Here is a 25,487-nt window from a genome sequence, read left to right as displayed (position 1 = left end):
TTTGTAATATTTTTTTAGAATAGAACAATCATTGAGTAGACAGTTGATAATTTTTCTTTTAAAAATAGAATGATGATATTTCCACCCCACATTTTTTGTAAATCCACCCTATTTTTAAAAAATAATTATAAAAGTTACACTTTTTTTTTAAATTTCAAATTAAGAACTTTGGAGAATTAATTAATTAAATCTATCTTAGTTGACTTTTTTTTAACTTAGATTTTTTTAGGATATTCGATTACAAAGATTGCTTTGACGTAAGTTTAAATTAACTATTTTAACCTGATAAAGTAACATTATCAAGAATTTACTTTAACTTCAATATTTTTCTAATTTGTACCAAACTCATTGTTTCTAATACTACTTTTTATTAGTATAATTATTATTTTTTAATTAAATTCACATAGTGTCTTTATGGCACAATTCTCATATAAATTATTAGACTGTCAAATTTATGTTATTTATACGCAACGGTAGTGAAATAAAAATTAGGTTTCATTTTAATTTAGCAAAATTAAATACCTAAATTATTAGATACAATAACTCATGTTTTATTAGGGTAATTTTATCTTTTTAAATCATAATAATAAAATAGTAAAATAAAATTTATGATAAAAAAATGGTCAAAGAACTTAAGAAAAAAATTAATAAAATGATTTAATTGATTAACTGTCCAAATTTTTTATTAATTTATATTTTTAAAAAAATATTGCGAACTTATCATAATTATTTTTTAAAATTGGAGTAGATTTACAAAAATAGTGGGGTGGAAATATCTCTATCCTTAAAAATAAAATTTTATTCCAAAAACCCTTGATAATTTAAAAAATATGCTTAACTAAAACCTTTCTTCTTGTTACGTATTTTTTGTTTACTCTCTATGCCATTGAAAATAATTTCCCCGAACACATTCAAGTAAAAATATTTTAAAATCTTACTTGAGAGGTTACATAAATTGACAACTTCTTATTTTCAATTAGAAAACCTCCCTCCTAAAATTACTTTTAATTTTATACGCAACTTGAAATTTTCCCAAGAAAATGGATTGTTGTTGCTTTTTTACGCCAATTGACGAACGGAATTGAAGCTGACTTGGGATAGAGTAAAAGCTTGTGTTATTAACTTGGGTTATTCAAAGTACTTTGAAGTTTGTAGCATAATTCTTTCCCCAGTAATTTCTCATGTTCAATCAACTTTTGATCATAAAGGCATTCAATGATTATGATTGAAAATATTCGAAGTTTGAGGAAGTTTATTAGACATTTTTAATTAATGATTATTATTTAGGGTTTGTTTTGGCTGCCACATTAGTTATGAACGTTTGTTTAGGTTGTAGAATTCTAAGACTCTTGAGTTTGATCGAATTCGGTGCATTAATTATTAAGGTTGGATCTTTAAATCTAATGATTGATAAAATACGAAAATGAGTGCCATCAGTAGAATATTAAAAAAAAAAAGCGATTTTTTAAAAAAATTTTTAATTTGTTGTCAGTTTCCAATATCCTGCTGATATATATATATCTCCATTGTGGTACCAGAAACTTGTTCAATCTGAGCGCTAAAATGATCCAGACTCTGGCAAAGATAAACTGAATAAAAACTTAGGCTAAGATCACAGACATTACAATGTGAAAAGTTGAAACTTTCCTTGGCATACTTTGTCTTCATTTCATATACCAATACATACAAAACTGCATTTTTATTTTTAAAAGCAATGCTCGGTACAGTTAGTGCTATAGCAATGATTTAAGTGCTAATATCGATTTGATCTAATGCGTGATATTCACACCTTATTCTTATCCCTTAAACTATGTAGAAAGTTCTTGAGAGGGCTGTTGATTCGGCACCTGACTCATCAATGCTGCTGATTCTGATTTCATGTTAATGCCCTGATGGACCATATTCTGATTCTTGGATTCCCATGCTGATACTACTCAGTGAGGTATTTCATCAAACATTCATCTCTTTGCATCAAACACCTTCATTGTTCTAATATGCAAAACAAAAAGTGTTCTCTTCATCACATTTGATCACTTTTCACGTAGGTTGAAAAATTTTCTGGGCAGTTCCAATGTTATGGCGACTTAACAAGATATCTTGAATTGATGATACCGAGAGACTTGACATCGGAACTTACTGCAATGGGGCATTGAAGAATTATATGTTCTTTGAAGAAATGAGTAACTTGATTACCCCTGTGCCTCAGATTCTCTTTCACGGCGATAAATGAAAATTGAACCTATCACTACTCGTCCGACCCTTCTATTTTTCCGAGTTCTTCTACTCAGACCTCTCTTTCTTCCCTTCTCAATGATAGTTTCGGACATGGGAACATTATGGATCCATATCAAAGGCAACAAAGCTGCAAGGAACTGTATTACGATCCCAACAGGCAAACTTGAGTAGTCTCCAAATGTTATTCCAGTTAGAGAAGCCAACCCAACACCCAAAAATCCACTAGCAATTGATGATAGACACAATGCTGAAGCTGAGAAAGAAGTGAGTGAGCCTTCACAACCCTGTGGGCATAATCTTGCCAATAGCATTGAAAAGGGCAGAAGCTTAAATTGTGCAAGAGTTTCTGCTAAACCGGCAAAACAAAGGACGAACACTTCATTGGGAACTCCAAATTGAAGATTGATCTGTCTTACTAAAATAAGATCAAGAAGAAGGGAAGAAGCATACAAAATTTGTACTGCACCAACCAATTTTCTCAAGGGAACCTTTTTCCAGTAACGGTCATAGAATACAGTCAATGAAAGAAGCATCGACTGGCCAATCACTCGAGACATTCCAATGACTGAAGGATTAATATTTAGACATTGAGTTTGATAGCAGAACATTGAACCTGACAGAACAGGAACCATGGCAACAGATGCTACAAGCCAAGTTAAGGGATAGGAGATGCTTTCCTCACCAATTGTGGCAATAAGATCAGAGAACTGCTTCTTGACACTTTGTGCAATTGATTTACTAGCAACATTTTGATATGATACTTGTGCCAAACCAAGAGATTCCTCCCTTGCAGATAATGAGATTGCAAATTGAAGCGACAACAGAACAGCAAATATGAGGAACATAGTTGTAGGTGGTGTTTTGAGTAAGAAATATCCACCAAATAAGTTGCCCAAAATTCCACCAGATGCTGCAGCCATGAATGCATATGACTGGAGACCAACTATTCCATTTTTTTGGCCATACTCTGCTACAAGAGCATCCTTCGCGACTTCAGTGATCGATGCTCCAAGATTACTGAGGAGCACACACGCCATGAGGTTTGGAAGAGCTTTAGCGGCAACTGGAAACAATGCCAACGGCCCCCAGGACAAAATCTGCAGAAAGACTGAGAAGTTTGATTTATGTGAGAATTTCTAATTAGTTAATAAATCACCAATCACTTAAGTTGTTGGACGTTTTATTTGCAATCTTAGTTGTTCGTTTGACTAATAAGCTGAAAGGGCAGCTGCAAACTTCTTGGCAGAATGAGTCCCTAGTCACTCCTTAGACTTAGGCCTCCCATGCCCCAGGTCACAAGATTAGATTTCTTTGCTTCTATAGTCTTAAGAATTTGCTAAAAATAAATAATCAATCAACTATCTTAGAGAAAACAGCTTGAGTTCTGGAGATAGAAGATAGAATAAAAATTATGGTACAAACGGATATCTCCAAAACTGAATTACTTGTGTTTTACAATTAACCGACCATCCTCAACATTGCAATAAATCAGGATTACAACGAAAACATTTCAATAGCCGAAAGGATAATAACAAGATTTGTCATATATAAGAAACAATATATCCACATCGATGTCTCCAAAGTCTAAATTGAATCACTTCGATTTAAATATTAAAAACCATCAGTTCTGAAGATGCTTGACTTTGTACTAATACAACATTACAAATAAAACATTGCAGTCTGTAAAGTTTGTTTCAGGATTAAGCTGGTCTAAGAAGCTTGAAGGATCAGTAAAGTCAGTCAACTCAACCAAGCAAAATGCCATCGTTAATAGGATTCTGAAATACATATGGATCTACATTTACTTTTCATTTTACTACCAAAAGAAGGCATGCGCTTAGAACTAGACAATTGGAATCAAAAGCATAGAAAGATAATAAAAGGATGAAGTTTTGGATTTAACTAAAAACTAACCTCCAATGCAAATATAAGGGATTCTATGAGCACCGCCAATATAAAGAGCATCAGAGAGGATTCCATAAAGAGGCTTGGCCACCATGGGAAGGTTACCAGAGTTCTGCACAAGCTGCAATGTTGAAGGATGCAAGCTAAGGTTATAAGCCATGTGAAAATTCAAAGCCAGCCATGGAAAGCATCTGAAGCCTTGAACCCAATACCCCAATCCACACAAAACCAACATCTGCTTATTAAAATTATTAATACCCACTTCACCAAAATCTCTCCTCCTCTCCTCATCACCACCACCACCTGCCCAGCTGCCTAATCTCTTGCTCTCCTTTAAAGAAACAGAGCTTGACTCTGTTGTAGTCACCAACACATGAGCAGTTTTGGCTTTAGTACTAGAGTTCAAGAACTTGCAAACGCTGTTGCTGCCTCTGCTGCTGCTGCTGTTGTTGTCGTTGTTGTGGATTCTGTTGTTTAAGGAAGAACAAAGTACAGGCTTGAGAGAGGATTTCTGGAATCTTGGGACTTTTGGTATGATTGTAATAAATTGATTTTCAGTTGAAACTCGTGAAGAAATCATTGTTCTTTGATGCTGCAGAGGGCTTGAGTGAAGAAGATGATGATGACGAAGACAGAATTATAGTTATGTCAGTGGAAGAAGAGAGGCAGCAGCATCTAGAAGAGTGTAGTGAAGGGTTTTGCATAATATTGGCAAAAGAATAAATAAGAGGAATTGAGAGGGTTCCTCCCGCCGCAGCTAAGCTAAAGTGTTTTGTTTTACTCTTAATTGTCTCTGTCGTACGATCCTTTTCGTAATAGGATCTTGAGGGTCCCAGCATATAATAAAGCAAGTGAAACACACGCGCTCCAGCGTTCGAGGATACCGGGAGACATGTGGTTTGTGGACCCGCCAGGGTATCTCGCGTTCGGACAGGGTGTGCGTGATTGTGACAACAAGTGTGTTGTTTTTTACGGCAACGGCGGAAACGAAGAAGGTTGAATACACGCGCCTTTTTGTTTCAAGTGCGCTTTGACATTTTAATTAAGGTGGCTTCTTGATTTAGCGGTAAGGCTTGGGGCCATTTGGCATTTTAGTTTGAACTTTGAAGCAAAAATTTTATGAAATTATAATAAGAAACATTGAGATTTCATGTTGATAGAATTTTAATTTAATTTACAATTTCATTATGTAAGGATTATATAATTGAATCCTTAATTTTTTATTTCAATAAGGTTAGCTATGGCAACTAACCACCAATTTAAAAGATTGGTCTATTGAATGGAGAGATCATCTTTATAAATTTAAGTGCTCTCTTTATAAAACACAACTTAATAATTTTCTTATTAGAAATCATTGTCGAACTCCAATCCTTTTATTCAACACTCAAGCTGTTTTAACCAATGGCCCTTTGGTCTAGTGGGAGTAGGGATGAAAAATGTGGGATTAGGCCGGATTTTTTCAAGCCTAAACCCAAACTCATTAATGGAAGTGTAAAAGTTAGTCATGGGCGTGGGTTTTCACTTATTTTTTTAATTTTTTTAAATTATTGTAAACTTGAAATGAGTTAATAATAATCAAGTTATTATAATTAATAATGAATTAAAAAATAATATTTTAAGATAAAATAGTAAATAAAAGTTTAGAGATTTAAATTTTTAGTACTGGGTTTTGTAATTCAAGTATTCTCTTAATTAATTAACACTTATTATAATATTATGATTCATTATTGATAAGTGAACTAAGGATTTAAGCTTTCTTTTCTTTTTTTCTTTATTTGTTAAATTTTAATTTATTATTCTCATCTATAAATTTTTTAAAAAAAAAATAAAGGGCTTGGGTCTAGCTTGAGCTTTTTTTTTTTTAACTCATTGTCCAAGCCCTCAAGTGGAAGGTCCAGACCAAAGCCCGTGAGAATGGGTTGGGCGGACCCAATCTTTTTTGCAATCCACAAGTGAGAGAGCTCCTACACTCACAATATATGAAAGCAAGGATTCGAATCTCCATAAAAACATTATTGGGGTTGATTGTAGGCCTTCCTCAATTATTCCATAATTGAATAGAGACAATTTTCTCTATACCCCTCAATTAATGATCTGATTGTAAATACTAGTTGTACCCGTTGTAATTTACTACCCCAAAAATATCACCACATCACTACATTCCATCTACTGAAATCTAGCTCTGGTATCATTTATTAGGGACCAAGCCTAATATTTTTAGATATCCAACTCAAAATACTTATTGAGTGAAAGGAACTCCCTTACTTATAATCCAAGTGACTTTTCTTTATTGAGTTAGGAGCATCTCATAGTGCTTTTCTCTCCTAATCTCTCATAGTCTTTCAAAGTCTAGTGAAAAAAAAAAAACTAGCTTAATTACAAATAAAGTGAAAAAAATTGGCTTGATTATCAACGTTGGAATTTAAAATTCAATATTAGCCTGTTATTTCATTAGGATGGAATAAAAGAGAAAAAAAAATTAGAAGATGATTCTTATCCTTGTCTTTATTAGCTAATATGAGATATACCCAGCAATAATTGTATTCCAATTGAACTTTTAATATTGATATTTTTACATCTTGTACTATTTGTCACTTGGTTGTCAATTCTAAAGAGAGTATTAGATGCCCCAGGAGTATTATGTCTCTCATTTTTATCTAAAGATGTTTAACTGACAGGACGTCATCTAATAAAATTCTTTAACTATAAATTAGCATTATCATAAAATTAATAATGAAACTAGTTTCAGCTCTTACATAGCAATCTACTTTAATAAGCCTTTTTCTTTGGTGTATTTATTATATAATACAATACAAATGGACTCATAAGAGTATCATCAACTATCGAGATTTGTCTTGACATATCATAATTAAAGTATAATTCAAAAAATTTTAAAAATTTAATATGAACTTAACTTATGGAAAAGAAAAAAAATTATTCACACAACAGCCAAGGAGACTTAAACGCTCATCTTCAATAATGTATTAATGTCGTGAGAATGTGTCGACCACTATAAAAGTGATATGACATTGTGATTAGCCTTTATCAACAAAGATGTATTCCAATTAATTCTTTGGATTCTAACCTTTCCTTACCTTTTGATAACAATAATATATCAAGGTTTCAACTTCTGGAATAGAAACACCACATGTGGCCACGTGTGGAGTGACCTTTTTGTAAGTTCCGAGAGTGCCGATATGAATATACGTATACCCACTAAAGAAAAAGAAAAGCGGGTAATTTGAACATAAAAATTGAATAGCCAGCTACCTCTTAAACTGATTTGGTGCCTAAATGCTCTTTAAAAATCTCATGTTCAAAAGCATGCAAAAAATCGAGCTACTCCTAGCACGTTAATTTTAATTTAATAACTAAAATATTTCTTACGTCTTTGGGAAAGTCTTCTATGGAAATGTTCCTGTAATATCACTTAATAATATCATCACAAAATTAGATTTTTTTTTCTTCACTTTGCACGTACTAATTTCAAGTCAAAGGCTTCCGAGAAAATAAAAAGTTTAGGACAAACAAAAGAAAGTAAGTATGAGTTTAATTAGAGTCGGACACTAGTCATTTGACTCATTTTCTTTCCTCACAAGCCAGTGTCAATATTAGTATGTTTGAAAAATCGGGAAAAATAACAGTCTAAATTATAATTTTGCTAATTTTATGCATATTTTTCACATTTGGCCCTCTCTTGTTTATCGCTTTTATATACATTCTACTCAAGTTTAATATTTATAATTAATGGTTTATTCGCTATGGTTGTTCTAATATTGTCTCTCTAAATTTTATTTATTTTATTTTATTGTCTATTCAATTTATGGTTTCTTCAGTATGACCCCCATGGAACCAAAATTCAGTTGCACCCCCACTTGAATACTAAGGACTTGTAATTGCCTTTTTTTGTGTATTAAACTATCTGATATCTGAAGACCACATTGGGCTCTAATTAATCTAGATTCGAGCCGGGTAGGACCACTAAGGTGGCAAAGCACTCCTAACAAGTATTTAACGTAACTGCATTCCCAAGTCTCTAACCAAAAACTTGGTTAAGCTAGAACAGCCCCATGCCAGCTGATCTATGCGCTTTTTTCTGGCAGTTGCAAATTGTTTTTTCTATTTTGATTATAAATATTCTTGGAAAGCCCTTTTTCTTTTCATTTTCTTCAAATGACATTACCCACCCAAAAGCATGCACCAAATGTACCGTTACGTTAGTACTAATATAAAATTTGCTATAGCCAGAATCCTAATTAGTGATGGCAAAATTTGAATTCGGATGTAGGTGCATCAGGATCCAGATTCAGATTGATATTTTAATAGCCAACATAGATAATGAATAAATAGGAGTTAATATCATTCCAATTGCCATTACAAAATTGATTACTATTTTTGGCATTAAAAAAATTTTTTGGCTGGTAATTGTTCCAAAACATACTATCAATTCTGCAAGAAAACCACTCATGCCGGGTAATGCAAGGGAGGCCATCGATAAGATACTGAATAGCGTGAAGATCTTTGGAATTGGTATAGCTAGTTCGCCCATTTCGTCTAGATAAGCAAAATGTATTCTATCATAACTCGTTCTTGCTAAGAAAAAGAGTGCAGCACTAATCAACCCATGAGAAATTATTTGTAAAACAGCTCCATTGAGACCTGTATTGGTTATCGAGCCTATTCCTAGAATTATGAAACCCATATGAGATACAGAGGAATAGGCTATTCTTTTTTTTAAATTCCGTTGGCTAGGAGATGTTGAAGCTGCATAAATTATTTGCACGGTACCTACTATCATGAACCCGGGGGAAAATATAGAATGAGCGTGTGGTAATAGTTCCATATTAATTCGAATCAACTCATATGCTCCCATTTTTAATAAGATGCCGGCTAGAAGCATCCATATCTAGATTCGCAAAAAAAATGCAGATTCGGATGTAGGAAAATATTCATGCATATTGTAGGAAGATTTTTCAGATATTCAAATTGGCATCATAAATTCAATAAATTTACCTAGGAAAATCAAATAAAATCTAATCATATTTCAACCATCAATAATTCAACACTTAGAATAACTTACAACAATACCATAAATCCACAATTAAATATACTGCAACATAAATTAAACAAAATTCTAACACCACCACAAATCAACAAATAAAAGCACCACAAATCCACATAAATTCTATTTAAAACTAGCACAAATAAAGACACCACCGCAAATCCACATAGGTTTGATTTTTTTATTTAATTTATATATTTTTAATTTAATAAATAAATTAATTAAAAATTAATGTGGATCCTGATATTTGGTTTTCTAGATGGAAGTGCACGAATTTTTGATTTTAACATCCGGATCAGTATTTTTTGATGATTTTTCTACATCCGAATCTTCCAAATCTTTGTGAATTTGGGCTAGACCTGAATCTTTTTGCCATCTCTAATCCTAAATAGCTAATCACTAGAACTTTATAATGGTATAATTATCATCGCCATAGAGCTTAGGTTTCCAACAAATCTATTGTCACACTTTTAAACGTGGATATCTGTTGAAACTATAGCCTGAGAATATACTTGATAGGTTTATTAATCTAGAAATCTAAAGAAACCAAAATGAGTGCTGAAAGTTTTATCTGATCATGCAGAAGTTGTAGGGTCTGTCTCATTTTAGTGGACTAAAATACCCAAAGTCTGAATAAGTTTACTTGATGTGTAAGTATTAGAAAGCTTTGGACTTAGATGAAATTAACCCAAAGAAAATAGATATAAAAGTAAGTGAAAGCGGCTGCGCTGGACAACCTGTGTGTGCAAAAGAAGCGGCAAGAGAAAGAAAATGATTTTAATCTTTGATTGAATGATTGGAAGATGATTTTAATTTCATTTTCTCTCAAATTTTGAGGGTAAGTTGCCGGCATTGTCCTCTATAATTTTATTAGTCTTGATTTTTATTTTATCCTCTCATTGGCTATTATTTGAGATGCACACTTATTAGAGAAATATATATTAGGTTGTTACTATAACCCAAGAATATTGAGATTATTAATATTGTTAGCCTGTAGTATTATTTAGAGAATAATTTGTATTGTAATCCCATTAATATATTGGAATATTATATCGGACTACAGTCCCGTATTTTTTCCGCTTTGGGTTTTCCATTAAAATTGTCTTTTGTGGTTGGTTTTTGCTTTGAATTTTGTTAGTTTATTTTTCTGCCTATTTATTTGTGGTACACATTCTATTTTAATCACACAAAGAGAAAAAGAGTTTTATTTCCACTTAATTTGCAACTGTTTGTTTGAGTCCCTTTCCCAACAGAAGTTCGAAGACCTATCGCCAAGTGCTAACATAGAATTGGTTCATAGAACTCTGACCGTATGCAATTACAATTCATAATTACAAATTCTCATATTACAACACATTAAGCACAAAATATACTTATCAATAAATAAAATTAAGCACTGCATGCATTAAATGTTTGGTTAAGAGGTATACATCGATATTATAAAATATACATGTATGACAATATTTTACACATTTACACTATTGAAGTTCTAAATCTATATTGAAGTTTATAATGAATTAAAACATTATGATATGTTCATCCTTGACCCTGCCCAAGAAAAATAGAATTATGTCAAATATTTGAGTTTTAATGACGAGAATCTATAAAATAATTTAGAATATAAATTGAAATATAATTGTGATATTAATTGAATAAATGGGTCAAAATTAATCTTAACTCGCATGGAAAAAAAAACATGTTCCCGTCTTATTTAATAATCATGTTAAATTTGATGATCCATACATATTTTCATGTGCAGACCGTTAGCCTAAAAGGCTACACATAATGTAATTTTGATGATAACAAACATGTGTCTTAAGTAAAAATAATAAATATTATATTTCACATTTTCACTAGTTTTTGAAGGATAATATTTTTGCAAGTGAATCAAGTGAAATCAAGATTGAAGACACTCAACGGACAACGGCGACATCAAGAATATAGTTTAGAGCTCAACGAACAAATTAGTGCGATAAATTCTTGTAATGCCGGTATGATTTAATTGATGCATGATTTAGCATTTGAGAAGCTCAAGAGATTAATTTAATTAAATACTTTTCATAAACTAAAATGTTTTATTTTTATAAAGTAAAGTATTTTGTGGATTTGAGTAATTTGGACTTAAATGCTAAGATTTGAAATCTTTGATTTTAATAAGTATTAAATTTCAGAGTTGGACATTTTTACAAACATTTGAAATATTTTGGGTCATACTATAATTTATGAATATTTTGGACTAAAGTGAAATGTTTTGAGAACTTTAAAAAATATGGGTATTTTGTTGAAAATGACCTTTGTGTGAAATAATAAAATCTTTTGGGCCATATCATTATTTCAGAAAGTTTGGGAAAGACAACTATTTTTAGGAAGTTCTGAAATTGGACCTATTTGAAAAGTTTTTATGACGTTTTGGGTTAGAGTATAATTATAAAAAGTTTTAGGCCAAAGTGTAATTTCATCGAACAGTATTACTGTAGCAAAATTCAAAAATAACGGTAATATCACTGTTCCTGAGCGGCTAGCCGGATAAATCAAGCGGCTAACCGCTTGGGCGCGGGAATTTGCCTATAACGGCTAGTTTTTGGGCTTTAACTATAAAAACTCAACACAAACTTCATTCTAAGAACTAATACAAGCAAATATAAGATCATACAACATATATTGAGCTTCCAAAACGCAAATCATCATTGATTGAATCATTGTTGAGCTATTATTTGCATATCCACTCTTAAAGAGAGTTTTTGTTGTAATTTTTATTTCTTATCAAATTGTGAGTGTGTAAGTGTGAAAAACACTTGGGGTGAAGAGATTGGGGAGATAATCTCTTGATTGTAAAGGTTCATTGACACCTTGGAAGTCAATTGTAAAAACTTGAAGCCTTGGGAGGCTTGGATAGTGAAATCCTCGAGCTTGGTTGGCTTGGAGGCGTGGACGTAGGCGGGGATTGCTGAACCACGTAAAAATCCGTGTGTTTGTTTTTCTCTTCCCTTGCTCTTTTATTTTTACGCTTGTTTGAATTTATTGTTCTCTATTTCATTAAGGCGTTAGATTGATTTGTTGTGCTAATTGTATTGCATAATTTTTTAAAAACCCAATTCACCCCCCCCCCCCCTCTCTTAGGTTGCGTTACTTGCATTTCACAGATGTCCACATTTTTTTCAAAGCTGACATACTCCTAAACTGGTTTAAAAGCATGTCCGAATGAAAAAAAAAAATGAGGGTGCTTTCACTATATATATTTATATATATTAGAGTGTAAATGTTTAATGTAAATTTTATTAAATACATTAGTTATTATACACGTTATTAGATAAACCATTTATTTTTCATGTTGAGTTAGAGTCTCAATATTTTAACACAATTATTACATTGATATTAGGTGAATTTTCATTATATTTGTTTTTACAATATTATTCTCGCTGCTCCTCTGTTTCCTCCCCACAAGTATGTTCCGGTTAGACCAGTCAAAAGCATTTTCTCCAACTCTAATTGATGAAGTTGGAGGAGCCCAAGAGTGCCATGCACTTGGTGAAGAATGATTCATGCAAAACCATCTTGAAGCCGCAATGGCTACCATCAGGGCTTCCACTTTAAAAAATCCCCTCTAATTCGGGACATCCAATTTGGGTTAATTTTATGCTTACGTGACGCACGAATATCACCAGGATTGTCATATTCATTATGTGACTCATCATGATGGTTCATCCTTATAATTGTTCTCACTGACAGCTTCAAATGATACAAAACTTTTGGATGAGGCATGGGAGGAGCTTTGTGATCCCGCCAAAAAAAGCTCCTACGATCGCCGCCTTATGTATATTCGACGCTATCTTCATGTCTTGACCCTCCAATTCGCACTCTCCAAAAGGCGAATTCATTTTTCTTGCTACGTAATTAATGTACATATGTGCCATTAACTGTTCGATAAATCGATCGTGTTACTGTAGAATTTTACTCGTATTGTTTGATCCAAGTGCGAAGAAATATTATCTAGTAACGCATAAGCCACAAGGATCAAGAATCATTCAGGACAAATTTACTATGTTGTAAATTGTCTTTTTCACTGTTTCATAGTATTATCAAATAGTGTGCAACATTGTAAAAAACTGTTCATAGCATTGTCAATCCGAGACAGTATTGATTGCAATGAAATGGGACATATTACCTAAAATTGTTTATACTAGTACTACATTCGTTAAGTGGCGTGTTTGACTTGCAACACTACTGTTTATCAAACGGGTGTTTACGGAAGTCTATCTAAAGAAGAATAGCTTTTTGAAAGCCTTTAAAGGTAAAGCTTTCAGGATTTCTGCAGAGAGCCCAAGAAATGAAAACAACAGAAAAACTTTGAAGTGCATTGTATTTTGAACTCACACATCTTGACACTAATTCCTAATCTGTGAAATAACTGCAACGTAAGTTAACAGAATGAATTTTGTAACTAAAGAAACTAATCTACCCGTCAAATTATCTGTATGTCATAAATATGTTAAATACAGACAGTGAATGAAACAGAGAGGATATAATAAATTAATAATAACATAGGAACAATGGCTAAAAATTCGACGTGGTAACTTGGTCAATTCACAAAGCAGTGCACTATTTCAGACTCATTGCACCAGCATATATATCCATTATTATGACAATGATATATAGCAATTGATCATCTAACCATATATTAATTGGATATCCTAACGAAATAGAAATGCAATTGAAGCAAATAAAAGTATAGCAGAGAATTGAACTTACTTCAATTCTGGACATTCGCTCTCCAAGAAAAGCATAACATCCTTCACATGGGCAATGCAGTTAATTACTCTATGCAATAACTAAAGAAAGAGTTTATAAAGTACCTTTAGAGGGAGATGAAGAAGAACAAACAAGTATGTATTTAAAATTAGGAAAAGAAGAAAAAAATCTTACTGGGGTTCAGCTAAGAAAGAGAAACATAGCAGAACAATCAACCATTATTCCATTCAACCGTTATTCCATTAATCACGTATTAAGATGTAATTATTATGTTGATTCTAAGGGAAATGGACATTGACATTCCCATGGTTTGGTGATGTAATCACAAAGAACACTATATTTTCAGAAATTGTTACACAAACTCTTTTTAATAAATATAGACTCCCATTGTGAGCAAACATTGGGGGCCTATATGAGTTTGTGATCATTTCTGAACACAAAAAAGTAGTTTATCTATCCCTAAAAGTGTATGACCTTTTAACTTAAAAAAAAAGAAAAAGAAAGAGAGGGGGTTCATCTGACTATTTTTTTAAAGAAGAAGGTTTTCATGATTATTTTCTCAAATTAAAAGAGTGTTGGTGTCCTTTTTCTTAGTTTTAGTAATATAATTATTATATAGCTTTTATTTTCTTTCTTTCTAGATTACACAATGGGATCGAGATCCTCTTCTGATCCGATAGTTTCTAGAGACGAAATTTTATCAACATGATTAGTAGGTAATAAATTTAAAACATAAAGGTAATTAAATTTTAATCATCTACTAACACTAAAATAGAAGTAGCACAAAATTTGTAAAAAATTAGAAGAACCGAGATTGGGAAAGATCATAATCCTACACAATGATTAGTAATTCCATATTAGTTAAGATTTAAGCTTATTTCTATAATGTGAGTAGGATTAAAATTAAATAACCCATTAATATAAAATATAATTGTTATTCATATTTTGTTTTCCCACCATTTATCAATTATATTCAATTATGTTTCTCAATTGACATATCCTCCGCCACAAAAGAGAAAGAGACATAAGTATTATCGCAAATCAACTCTGTTTATAAAATAGCCCCCACAAACTAACCAAAATCAAAACCGGAACAAACAATCAATATCCCTTACTCATCTACTACAAGTCCTTACACTGATTCAACTGTATCTTCTTCCTCACGACTGACTTTCAGGCTGTGGCTTGTCCCACACCCAAGTCCTACAATGTCAAGGTGGCGTCATTCCTTTCTGCCCACAATCAGTTTGTTCCAATCAGACACCTTGACAGCTCTGCCCCTATTCGATCACGTTGGAGGAGCTCAAGAGTCCAGAGCCTGGCCGAAGAATGGTTCAAGTAAAACCATTTTGAAGCTGCAATTACAGCCATTGGACCTTCGAGTTTAAAAATTCTCTCCAATTCAGTATCCCAAACTTGGGTTATTTTTATGCATACATGGCGCACTTTTATAACAAGTCCTTTTATGCGACTCTGGGTATTCTACAAGTGTTGAAGAGATTAAGAAGAAATACAAAGAAACCACGATGATGGTTCATCCTGATAAGCGTCCTTCAGTGGCAGCTACAGCTGCAACAAAACTCAGTGAATGAAGCATGGGACATCCTCTCTGATCCAGCCAAAAGATGCGCCCACGATCGCCACCTTATGTCTATAGGAGGCTATCTTCTTCACTCAACTTTTATATCGGCACTACCCAAAAGGACGAGCAACACTTACTAATGTTTCCAATTTTTCTTTTTTCTCTCTCTCTTTATTTACTTTTGGTTACAATTGTTACACAATATTAAATAATTTGAATCTAGATTAAGGGTCAAGTAATGAGTAAGAAACATGAACTTCAAAGATTCTCTTTTTTTCTTTTTCCTTTTTTCCTATTCACTCAGTATATGTCATTATCAAACTCGTCAACCATCAACATCCAGCATCTAAAATGTACTCAATTCTACTCAAACTTGCTGAAGTGACTACCAAATGACAAATGCATGCTCTATCTTATTGTAAAATAAAAACAAGAGTCTGACAAAGAGAGGATAGCAATATATAAACAAAGCCAAGAAGCTATCTGCACCGAAAGAACCCAAACCCAGAAAGTGAGAAGGAGCTCCATTAGAAGTGGATATCGGCCAATTAGAGCGAAATTATATGCCAAATTTACATGAGCTTGTAATAGCAGTTCCCTCCTAACAGAAGAATCTGATATCCACTGCCACATGGGCACTTGAAATGAAGGATCAAGGCGTCCCCTTTCTTCTCCACGCTCACAACTTCAACGTGTCCTCCCTCGTAATTTTCCTACAGTTTAGAACCAGCATATATAACAGAGAGTGGCTAATTTCTAAAATCAAAGACATGATAATTATAACCGATTTCACTGGATTCAGTTGTAAGACAAAAGATTCAAATTTACATTTTTTTTTTCATCAGTTTCATTGGCAATTAAGCATAGAATACTAATAAGAAAAATAGCCTGAAATAATATCGTCGATACCAGTTTTGCATCGTTGTTGCTTCCGTTGTTAACACCACGACTGCTGTTATCGTTGTTTATCTCTTCATTGGAAATATCTTTCTCATCGCCCAAAAGTTCACCCCACTTGCGGCTCATGTCCCTCATGCAGTCCCTCATCTTCCTCACCTACTACCATAAACAAAGCACAAAAAAGTTTCAATCAAAGAATTAAGATCTCACTCACGACGCCCAAAGTAACCCGGCATATCAGAATCGAAACTAAACCACTGAATGAACTCTCCACATTTGACCCAAGAATCTTTATCAAGCAGCATCACCATCAAACACAGGATCACACAATCGTTAGTCTCCGATCTCTATAATCAAGTTTACATTTGCAAATCTTTTATCAAATAACATAACATAAGGATAAGAACCGAACATAGGCAAGAACTCTTAACCCGCAACAACAAACAGAAACCTTTAAATTAAACATCAACAAAACCAGTGGTCTTTATCTAATTACACAATCAGAAGATGCAAAATCATAAGAAGAATCTCGACACAGGAAAAGAACAAAAGAGAGAAATAAAGAAACCTCGGCATGAGGGCTATCGGAAGAAGAGCCGGAAACAGTCTTTTCCGGAGACGGAAAGAGTTCAGATACGGATCTTCTTAAAGTTGGTGAGCGAGGAGGCAACTTGTTCGAAGCAAGGGCATTCGACAACCGAGTTCCAGGGCACTCCGGTTCGGCATTTGGCCGCGGCAAAACCGGAGGCTCCTCCACCACCGGAGGAAGAGGCGGAATGTAGGGATCAGAGGAGCAGTGGGGGAGGAAGGGAGGAGGAGAAAGTGGTATCTTTGAAAATCCAAAGGGAGAGTGGGTGGTGGTGATGGTGGTGTTGGGTTTCTTGGGGTTTGGTTGGAGGTGGGTAATGGGGTTTTCAGAAGAGGGGCGTTTGTGGGAGCCACAAGAGGTGCATGGAGGTTGATGGCGGTTATTGAGGTGGAGGTGGGTGATGCAGTCGGTGGCGGCGGCCGCATCGTTAAAGAATGAAGAGGATGCATTCATGGCGGCGGTTTCTTGGAGGAGAAGGAGCTCTTCTTCTTCAAGAACTTGTTCTTGCGGGTGATTGATGGTGGCCATTTCTTGATTCATTGTTCTTGTTTCTTCTCGTTCTTTTCTTGATTTTGATTTCTTTCGCTTTGGGAAGGAAATGCAGGGTAGGGAATACATTGGGGGGTTAAGAGATTTATAGAGAGAGAGAGAGAGAGAGGCGCGTGGGGCTTTTGCATGTAACGGGTTTACAACGATTTTACGCGCCAAATAGAGTCCACTATGTATTTTGAATTGCATATAAACATAATGGTAGATGGGCCCGTCTAGCTCAGTCTATTGAGCCTTCCAGTCTTGGGTTCGAGCCCTAATGTTGGCCCGCTCTTATTTGAAAGTTTTTAGAGTGAAAAATTTTATAAATGAAAATAGGAGTTTTTATTTCTCACTATAAAGCCTGATTTTCACATCATCAATTTATTATTCAGAGACCACTAAGCTTGATTCAGAGTTCAAATTTGTTTTTTTTTTTTAATATATGGTAGTCTAACAAAAAAAAAAACCATTTTTTAAGTTTCTTTTAGAACTTCCGAATGAGTCACTTTATCATGTAGGCCAATTTAAAATGTCTGTGCTCAAAATTTTGTGTTCGAGTTCTTAAACTTTATATATCCGACAAACCCAATTTATTAAACATGTGGAAAAAAATTAGAGATTATGAATATCCAAAAAAAAAAAAAGAACTAGATCAACAAATAACCGAATGTACTTTTTTCCGATTATTAGCTGTTAAATAAGTGTTAGTTTGGTCTTGAAATTTCGATGGCATATATTTTCAGTACATTTTGCATGTGAAAAAAAAAAAAACAAAAACAAAAGAGGTATATTTTTGTGGGGATGACAACATTGCCCGTGAACCCATGAACCCTTAGGCCACTGATGAATTAGGGTCGGATATGGGCTCTCGAAAAACCTCAAGAACATAATCGGGGCTATTTCGGAGATAGGCCCAAGATCCAATAAAATTCGGGTTCCAATTCGGGGATTTTGTCGGCCCCCAAACCCAAAAGCAAAATATTTTTAATTTAATAAAAATTATGAATTTAAGTGTTTCAACATTCCATGACTTTGGCCAAATTTATGGCTTGAAATCTGCAGAGGAATCTCGCCATCTGCAGCTTCATCTACGATCATATTCTTGATCATCCCCGATTGCATTATCACTTTTCAACCTCGAATGCCTCATTGTCGCTGCTTCTCAGCTTCAACGTGGACATTATTGCCATGTGATCGGATATTTAATTTTATATGTAAAGTAGAGATTTTTATTTGTTGAATGTTGAATTCAGAAGACTACTATATTTAATAAGTTTGTAGAGTGAAGAGTTGGGGGATTTTAGATGTGTGTATTTATAGGGGTGTGTGTATATATATATATATATAAAGAGATTTTCCTTGCTTGTTTATAGTTTTAATTTTTTATTTATAAAATACATATAGTACTAAAATATTAAATTATTTTATTCTTATTATAATTCTTACAATTTTCTAAATTTTTTTTTAATTGGATGGAAATTGCTTGCTATGCAAATTATCAAACTTTTCGTTTGGTTCATAAGAATATCCATGAATAATGCAAGTACTAGCAAAATTATTGTGCTTTTAAAGTTGTTAACTATAGTGCATATACAAAATTATTATGTTTCTTAAAATAAAATGTAAAAAGACTGAGAATCGCACCCTCGTTTTTATCCTTGTCCCATTTGAAAAATTTTGAGGATATCCCCGAACTATCTCTAAATATGAACGAATCAGATCTTCAGGTGTGGGGACAAATTTGTGGATTGTTTCTAATTTAGAGATAGGGCCAGGATCATAATCCCTCGCCCGAACTGGCCCCATTACCATCTTTTTTTTTTTTTTTGGCATTCAGAGTAATATAACACTTGTAAATGGGGTTTTAACTCTTTAAGAGGATTGTGAATGGGGGTCAATGGTCCAACTCAATTGAGAATGATGTTATAAATACCAAAAGCAGGGGATCATGAAAATTGAATGCTCACCGGTTGGCTCATACACGCATCGATGACTGAGCCAATTGGGCCCAACCAAAACCTAGCTTCAATTGGGGGCCTTTGGGACTGAGCACGTAGGCTCTAAATTTCAAAGAGAGGAGCTTTTAATACTACTTTTAAGGCCATATCCGGTTGTTGGAAAATAAGACAGAAGAGAAGAGATTTTCCATTTCCTCTATAATTTCTTTTGATCGGTTGCTAAAAGTGAATTAGGAATTAAATTTACTTCTACACCCAATTTCTGTTATTTGAGGAATTTGATTTCTATATTGAAGAATAGGGAAATTCAGATTCCACATCATGAAATGGTCTGCTTTCCCTATTTTATCCTCATTGAATTTTGATTTTTCAATTTTATTCCTTAAAAAAATCTAAATGGAAAAAGCCATAATCATCTCATAACATCACAATCTCTCTCTCAAAATCAATAGATCCTCTCTCTCTTAACTTCTGGCAGTTGTCGCCGACGATAAAGAGTGCCAGCAACAACTTTTGAGCATACAAAATCATTCTAAATTTCAACAGCCTCTCACATCTTCCTCACAGCTTCAGTCTCTTAGTCTCAGCTTTGATCTCACATTTTTAACTTTGATCTCTCAGCTTCGAACGGTAGAACGACTAGTGATTTTGTCAGATTCAATGAAGATTTAGAAGAGCTTAAAGAACTTAAAGAGCTAACAACTCTTATCGTTGCATAAATTCTCTTCTAATGTTGTGAGTCGAGCTATGGGACAAGAAATAAATGACAAACAAGTAGGATTGAGTGAAGAGTTGAAAAAGATTAGTGGTCTTACAACAGTAGAATGACTTAAGCCACCACTCAAATTGCTTGCGATAGAGTGGGCTCAATATTTTTTACAGTCTTTGTGATGAGGATTGAGAAATATGGGGTTAAACTTTTCCTTAATGACGAAATTTAACTCATACTTAGATGTTATAGTTTATTAATGTCCAGCTTCATTCATTTGAGCACTTGACGTTTGAACACTTGAAATTTGACTAAATATTTTTTTGTTATACTTTTTGTTTTTTCATATTTTGGAATGTCTTTGAAATTTGAAGATGTTAGAGTCATATTTTGAAATTTGACTAAGTATTTTTTATCATTTTATTTGAACATTTGAAATTTAATATTTTTGTAGTAATATTATGGGCTATGTTTTTTTAGTAATAATATGGGTTATTTTTAAAATAAATGTTTCTTATTTAAAAAAAAAGTACTTTTAATAAACGCACTTGGGTAATAATTGGTAAAAACACATTTGCCAATGGCAAGCAAAAGCACTTTTAATAAAAAGCACTATAAATGTAGTTAGAACATTGAGAATGAAACATTAACCTTGAGGCTGATTTTTTAATAGTTAAACATATTTATAGTTTTTTAATTAATTTAATAATAAATATTAAAATCTAAAATAAGGGTAAATTTTGTCCAGATAAAAGATTATAAAATTACTTTCTTTTGCTAATTCTATCCTAAACCGAACAAAGGAAATTGAACTCTCCACTCTTTTCTTTTCCTTTCCTTTTTCCTCCTCTCTTTTCCTCTTCTCTCCTCTCCTCTCTCCTCTTTTCCTACAACTGAACATGGCCTAAAAGCCATAAAACACCCCCTTTTGAATTTTATTTCTTAACATACCTCGTTTAATTTATAAAGTACAAACTCATTTATGAAAATTAACCATAATTCTATAAAATTTCACTCTAAAAAATATTTCTTTAAATTTATTTTTAAAATAAGTAAAAATCCTAAAATTTATTTTATAAAATACATAAAATTTTATCTCCATAATTCTAAACTCCTACAATTTTCTTAAAAATAATTTTTAATTAAAATGAAAATTTAAATTTAAATTATGAAATAGGATGGATGTAAAATTTTTGTTAAAAGAATAATTTATTTAAGTGTTTAATTAAACTTTTATTCGAAATAATAAATGAATCAAATTGTCCTTAGTTATTTAGGTCATTTAGAAGGGGGTTTATGAGTAATTTTGAGGATGTCAGGAGGCTTACTCAATTTCAAATCATGTCGTGCTATTTTACCCCAGCTAAAATCCTTATGAAACCTCAATATGAAATTAAAATTATATAAAGACAATGTGATATACAATAAAATTACATATTTAATATAACTTATCTAAACTAAAAGAACTTGTTGTTTAGTTATATTTTAAGCAAAGCTTTTAAGGATTAAAATAGCCTATTTTGCTTCTATTAGGAAAAGTATAAAATTTAGATTTTTTAGATTAGAGGTTGTAATTTTTTTTAAAGAATAAAATTTTCTAATAATGGTAGCATAAAATTTTAATAATATTGTTTAAGCGTTATTACAATGGGATTTGACCAAAATAAAAGTGTTGTCGATTTCGTCTTGAGCCCTGAATTGATACATTATCAACAAAAATATTCAGACCATGCTAAATGAGAAGTAATTCAACCGTTGTTTAGAGAAATGAATATTATTGAAGTTTGGTAACACACTCAGTCCTAATTAATTGCTTCAATCAAAATGCTTTTGGAAACTGCATTCAAGCATCGCATGCTATCTTGTGGAGTTAACGAAAGAAGAACAAAGAAAACGTATCACAGATTCACAGGTTGCATTGCCCTTGCACTATTCTTATTGAAGCATCATTATAATTAAAATTGGTCAAATATGAATGGTTAATGGGCGCGTTATGTCATGGGTCTCTAGGTTCTGTAACTTACAGATCCAACTATAGTGTTCTTCCCATGGGTCTCTAGGTTCTCTAGAGAAACTGTGAGGAAGTTGAGTCGAACTTTTCAAAGAGTTCCTGTGTCCACTAGGGATGGCAAATATCCAATTATGGATGGATAATATCCATTCAAAAATAAATCCATAATTATTCATAATGGATATATCCATATCCATATCTAATATTTAATATTGGACATGGATATGGATTTTATCCATATAGCTATGGAGATCCATGGATATTCATGGATATTTTATTTTTATTATATAAAAATAATAATATAAAATAGTTAAAATTCAAATACCAAATTTGGCTATTAAACTATTTATATTAGTAATATATATATATATATATATATATATATATATATATATATATATATATAATAAAATGGCGGTTCGGTGGTCGGTGGCGGCGGTCCAGCAACTTTCCGGTGAATTACTGCGGAGGTCCGGCGAACTTCCGGCGAGGTCCGGTGGTGGTCTGGCAACCTTCCGTCGGTAATCCCGGCGACATTCCGGTGATATCCGACGGTGGTCCGGTGAGATCCGGTGGTGGTCCAGCGACTTTCCGGTGGAGGTCCATTTATAATATTAAATTAATAAAATAAAATAATAATTATTAATCGTATTAAATAAGTTAAAAAATTAAAGGGTAATTTTGAAAACTTTAGTTTTTAATATAAAAGGAATTTAAATTTTTCACTAGTTAATATAATATTTTTACAATTGTTTGTTTATTATATTTTTTATTTTTAATTTTATAAAATTAAAACTTTTTAAACTTGTGTTGGGTTAAACGGATATTCATTAGGTAAAAATAATTATCCAGATCCATCCATATCCATTTGGATATAATTTTAAAATATCCATTTCAAGATCCAAAAAATTTTGGATGGATATTATACAATCTAATTGAATGGATATTGTGGATATCCATTATGGAGCGATCTAGTTGTCATCCCTAGTGTCCACTCTTCAGGAGTGCGGCCATTCACTTTGAGGGTTTATAATAGTTATAAGAGGAAGTTGAGATCTACTAATACAAGTAGTTATTAAGAGTCGGAAGATTGGTAGGGGGTCATTTAATCCTCTGGCTGTTACACAAATGGATGCTGAAGCACTAATTAAGTTGTGTAAATCCTTATCAATTGATGAGGATGTCAAAGACATGGTTACACTGGAAGAGGATTTGCATAAGAAAGGGGAAAAGATGATTTCCTTTTGCTTAGCTGGAAGAGTCCTCACAACAAAGGAGGTAAACATAAAAGCTTTCAAGAATATAGTTCAACAGTCATAGAGAGTTCTACACAAAGTGATAGTGGAGAGCATGGGGAATAACACTTTCATTTTTAAATTTTCATCTGAAACTGATAAACGGCGAATCCTCTCAATTGGGCCATGGCATTTTAATAAAGCGCTAGTTGTGATCACTGAAGTTACAGGTCTGGGTGAGATTACAAAACAGGATTTTAGTTAGTCTCCCTTCTAGATACAAATTCACAGTCTTCCAGTGATGTGTATGAACAATAAAATGGCTAGTATCATTGGAAGTAAAGTAGGAAAGGTATTGGAGGTGGATCCAAATGGGACTAGTGACTGTTTGGGCAAATTTCTCAGAATCAGAATCATGCTAGACATCACAAAGCCATTGAAGAAGGGAGTGAGGGTAAAGCTCTAGAAGGCAAACACAAATGTTGTGCTTCCCATCTTTTATGAAAAACTGCCGGAGTTCTGCATCAAATGTGGGTGTGGGTCATTTATTCCAAGAATGTGCGGAGTATAATGCTATGCAACCCTTAGAGCAAGGCAGTTGTGAATTTTCGTATAAAGAATGGATGTAAACAAATGCCGTGGTGGACAAAACAAAAAATAAATATCGGGGCAGAGGTGAGAGCTCAAAAGTCAAATCGCTAGATAAGGTGCAAGATCGAGGCAACAATGGTGGAGAGAGTGACCCGAATCCGATAAGTCAACTAGTGCAGGATTAAACCCATGACCCGGCTCAAAAAGTGAAGAAGAAACAAGATGGTAGGGCTGATACAGTGGCAGGTACACAAAATCTTTTCTCATTTGCCTGAAACTGAAGAGGTATACGAGATGAAGAGTGAGATGGTTGTTGCATTTGCAGCGATATCGGCAGCGGCTGTTGAACAGCCCTGCCGACAGCCATGAAAATCTTCAACTAGAACGTTCGGGGTTTAGGGAAGCCCCGAACGGTCCGAGGTCTTTGTAAACTTCTCTAATTAAATAAACCGAATATTATTTTTTTTATGTGAAACAAAGATGTTGGCAAATCAAATGGAAAAAGTTAAAAGAAAAGTGAAGTTTGATTGTTGTTTTACTGTCAATAGAGCTGGAATGAGTGGGGGATTGGCTATGATGTGGAATAATGAGATGGACCTTCAAATTACCTCCTATAGCAACCACCATATTGATGCAATTGTTAAACAAAGGAATGGGAAATGGTGGAGACACATTGGAATATACGGACACCCAGAGGCAGCTCAAAAAGTACACACATGGAATTTGCTACAACGACTGTCTTCATTATTCAAATTACCATGGCTGTGTAGTGGTGACTTTAATGAAATTTTGGATCAAAAGGAAAAGAGTTGAGGGCTACCAAAAGATCCGTTTTTAATGATGGATTTCGTGGATGTGTTAAAAGAATGTGGATTAGTTGACATGGGGTGGCAGGGTTATCCTTTCACATGGTCTAATAAAAGATTTGGAACTCGATTGATTGAGGAAAGGCTAGATCAATTCTTGTGTAATATGGAGTGGCAGAGTATTTTTCAGACTTCGAAGGTGGAGCACATCAATGACTGGTGTTCTGACCATTGTCCTATTTGGTTAGAAATTGAGATAAACACATGGCAGAAGAAGAAATATAAGGGTGCCCCTAGATTTTTTTATGAAGATATATGGAGTAGATATGAAGAGTGCAAAGAACTTGTGAAGCGATGTTGGGGAGATGCTGAAAAGTGGGAGAATACAAAATCAGTGAGTTATTTTGAAACAACGATGGAAGAATGCAAAGCTATATTAAAAAGCTGGAGTAGAAAAGAATTTGGGAGTAGAGAAGCTATGTTAAAACGACTCATGCACAAACTTCAGGAAGTAAAGTAAAATATGGGCCAATATGAAGAACAAAATGAGATTAGGCAATTGGAATTGCAGATAGACAACATTCTGCAGAATGAGGAGATCTTTTGGAGACAAAGATCAAGGAT

The 25,487-nt window shown here is 33.4% G+C and overlaps 2 protein-coding genes across 2 annotated transcripts; both read right to left on the bottom strand.

Moving 5' to 3' along the window:
* Positions 1-2,028: 2,028 nt before the first annotated feature.
* On the bottom strand, positions 2,029-4,841 carry LOC18032671 (probable folate-biopterin transporter 8, chloroplastic). Its single transcript, XM_006420335.2, has 2 exons — positions 4,150-4,841; positions 2,029-3,343 (listed from the first exon to the last, which is right to left on the bottom strand). The coding sequence occupies exons 1-2, from the start codon at positions 4,718-4,720 to the stop codon at positions 2,190-2,192; spliced, it is 1,725 nt and encodes a 574-aa protein (XP_006420398.1). The 5' UTR covers positions 4,721-4,841; the 3' UTR covers positions 2,029-2,189.
* Positions 4,842-16,105: 11,264 nt separating this feature from the next.
* Positions 16,106-17,550, bottom strand: LOC112098880. Its single transcript, XM_024185488.1, has 3 exons — positions 17,002-17,550; positions 16,443-16,589; positions 16,106-16,246 (listed from the first exon to the last, which is right to left on the bottom strand). Exons 1-3 carry the CDS (start codon positions 17,548-17,550, stop codon positions 16,106-16,108), a joined length of 837 nt encoding a protein of 278 aa, XP_024041256.1.
* Between the last annotated feature and the right edge of the window lie 7,937 nt (positions 17,551-25,487).

Source organism: Citrus clementina, unplaced genomic scaffold (genome assembly GCF_000493195.1).
Source record: "Citrus clementina cultivar Clemenules unplaced genomic scaffold, Citrus_clementina_v1.0 scaffold_9, whole genome shotgun sequence".
Classification (NCBI taxonomy): domain Eukaryota; kingdom Viridiplantae; phylum Streptophyta; class Magnoliopsida; order Sapindales; family Rutaceae; genus Citrus; species Citrus x clementina.
Note: the sequence above shows the minus strand (reverse complement) of the source record. Positions and strands in the feature narration are given on the sequence as shown.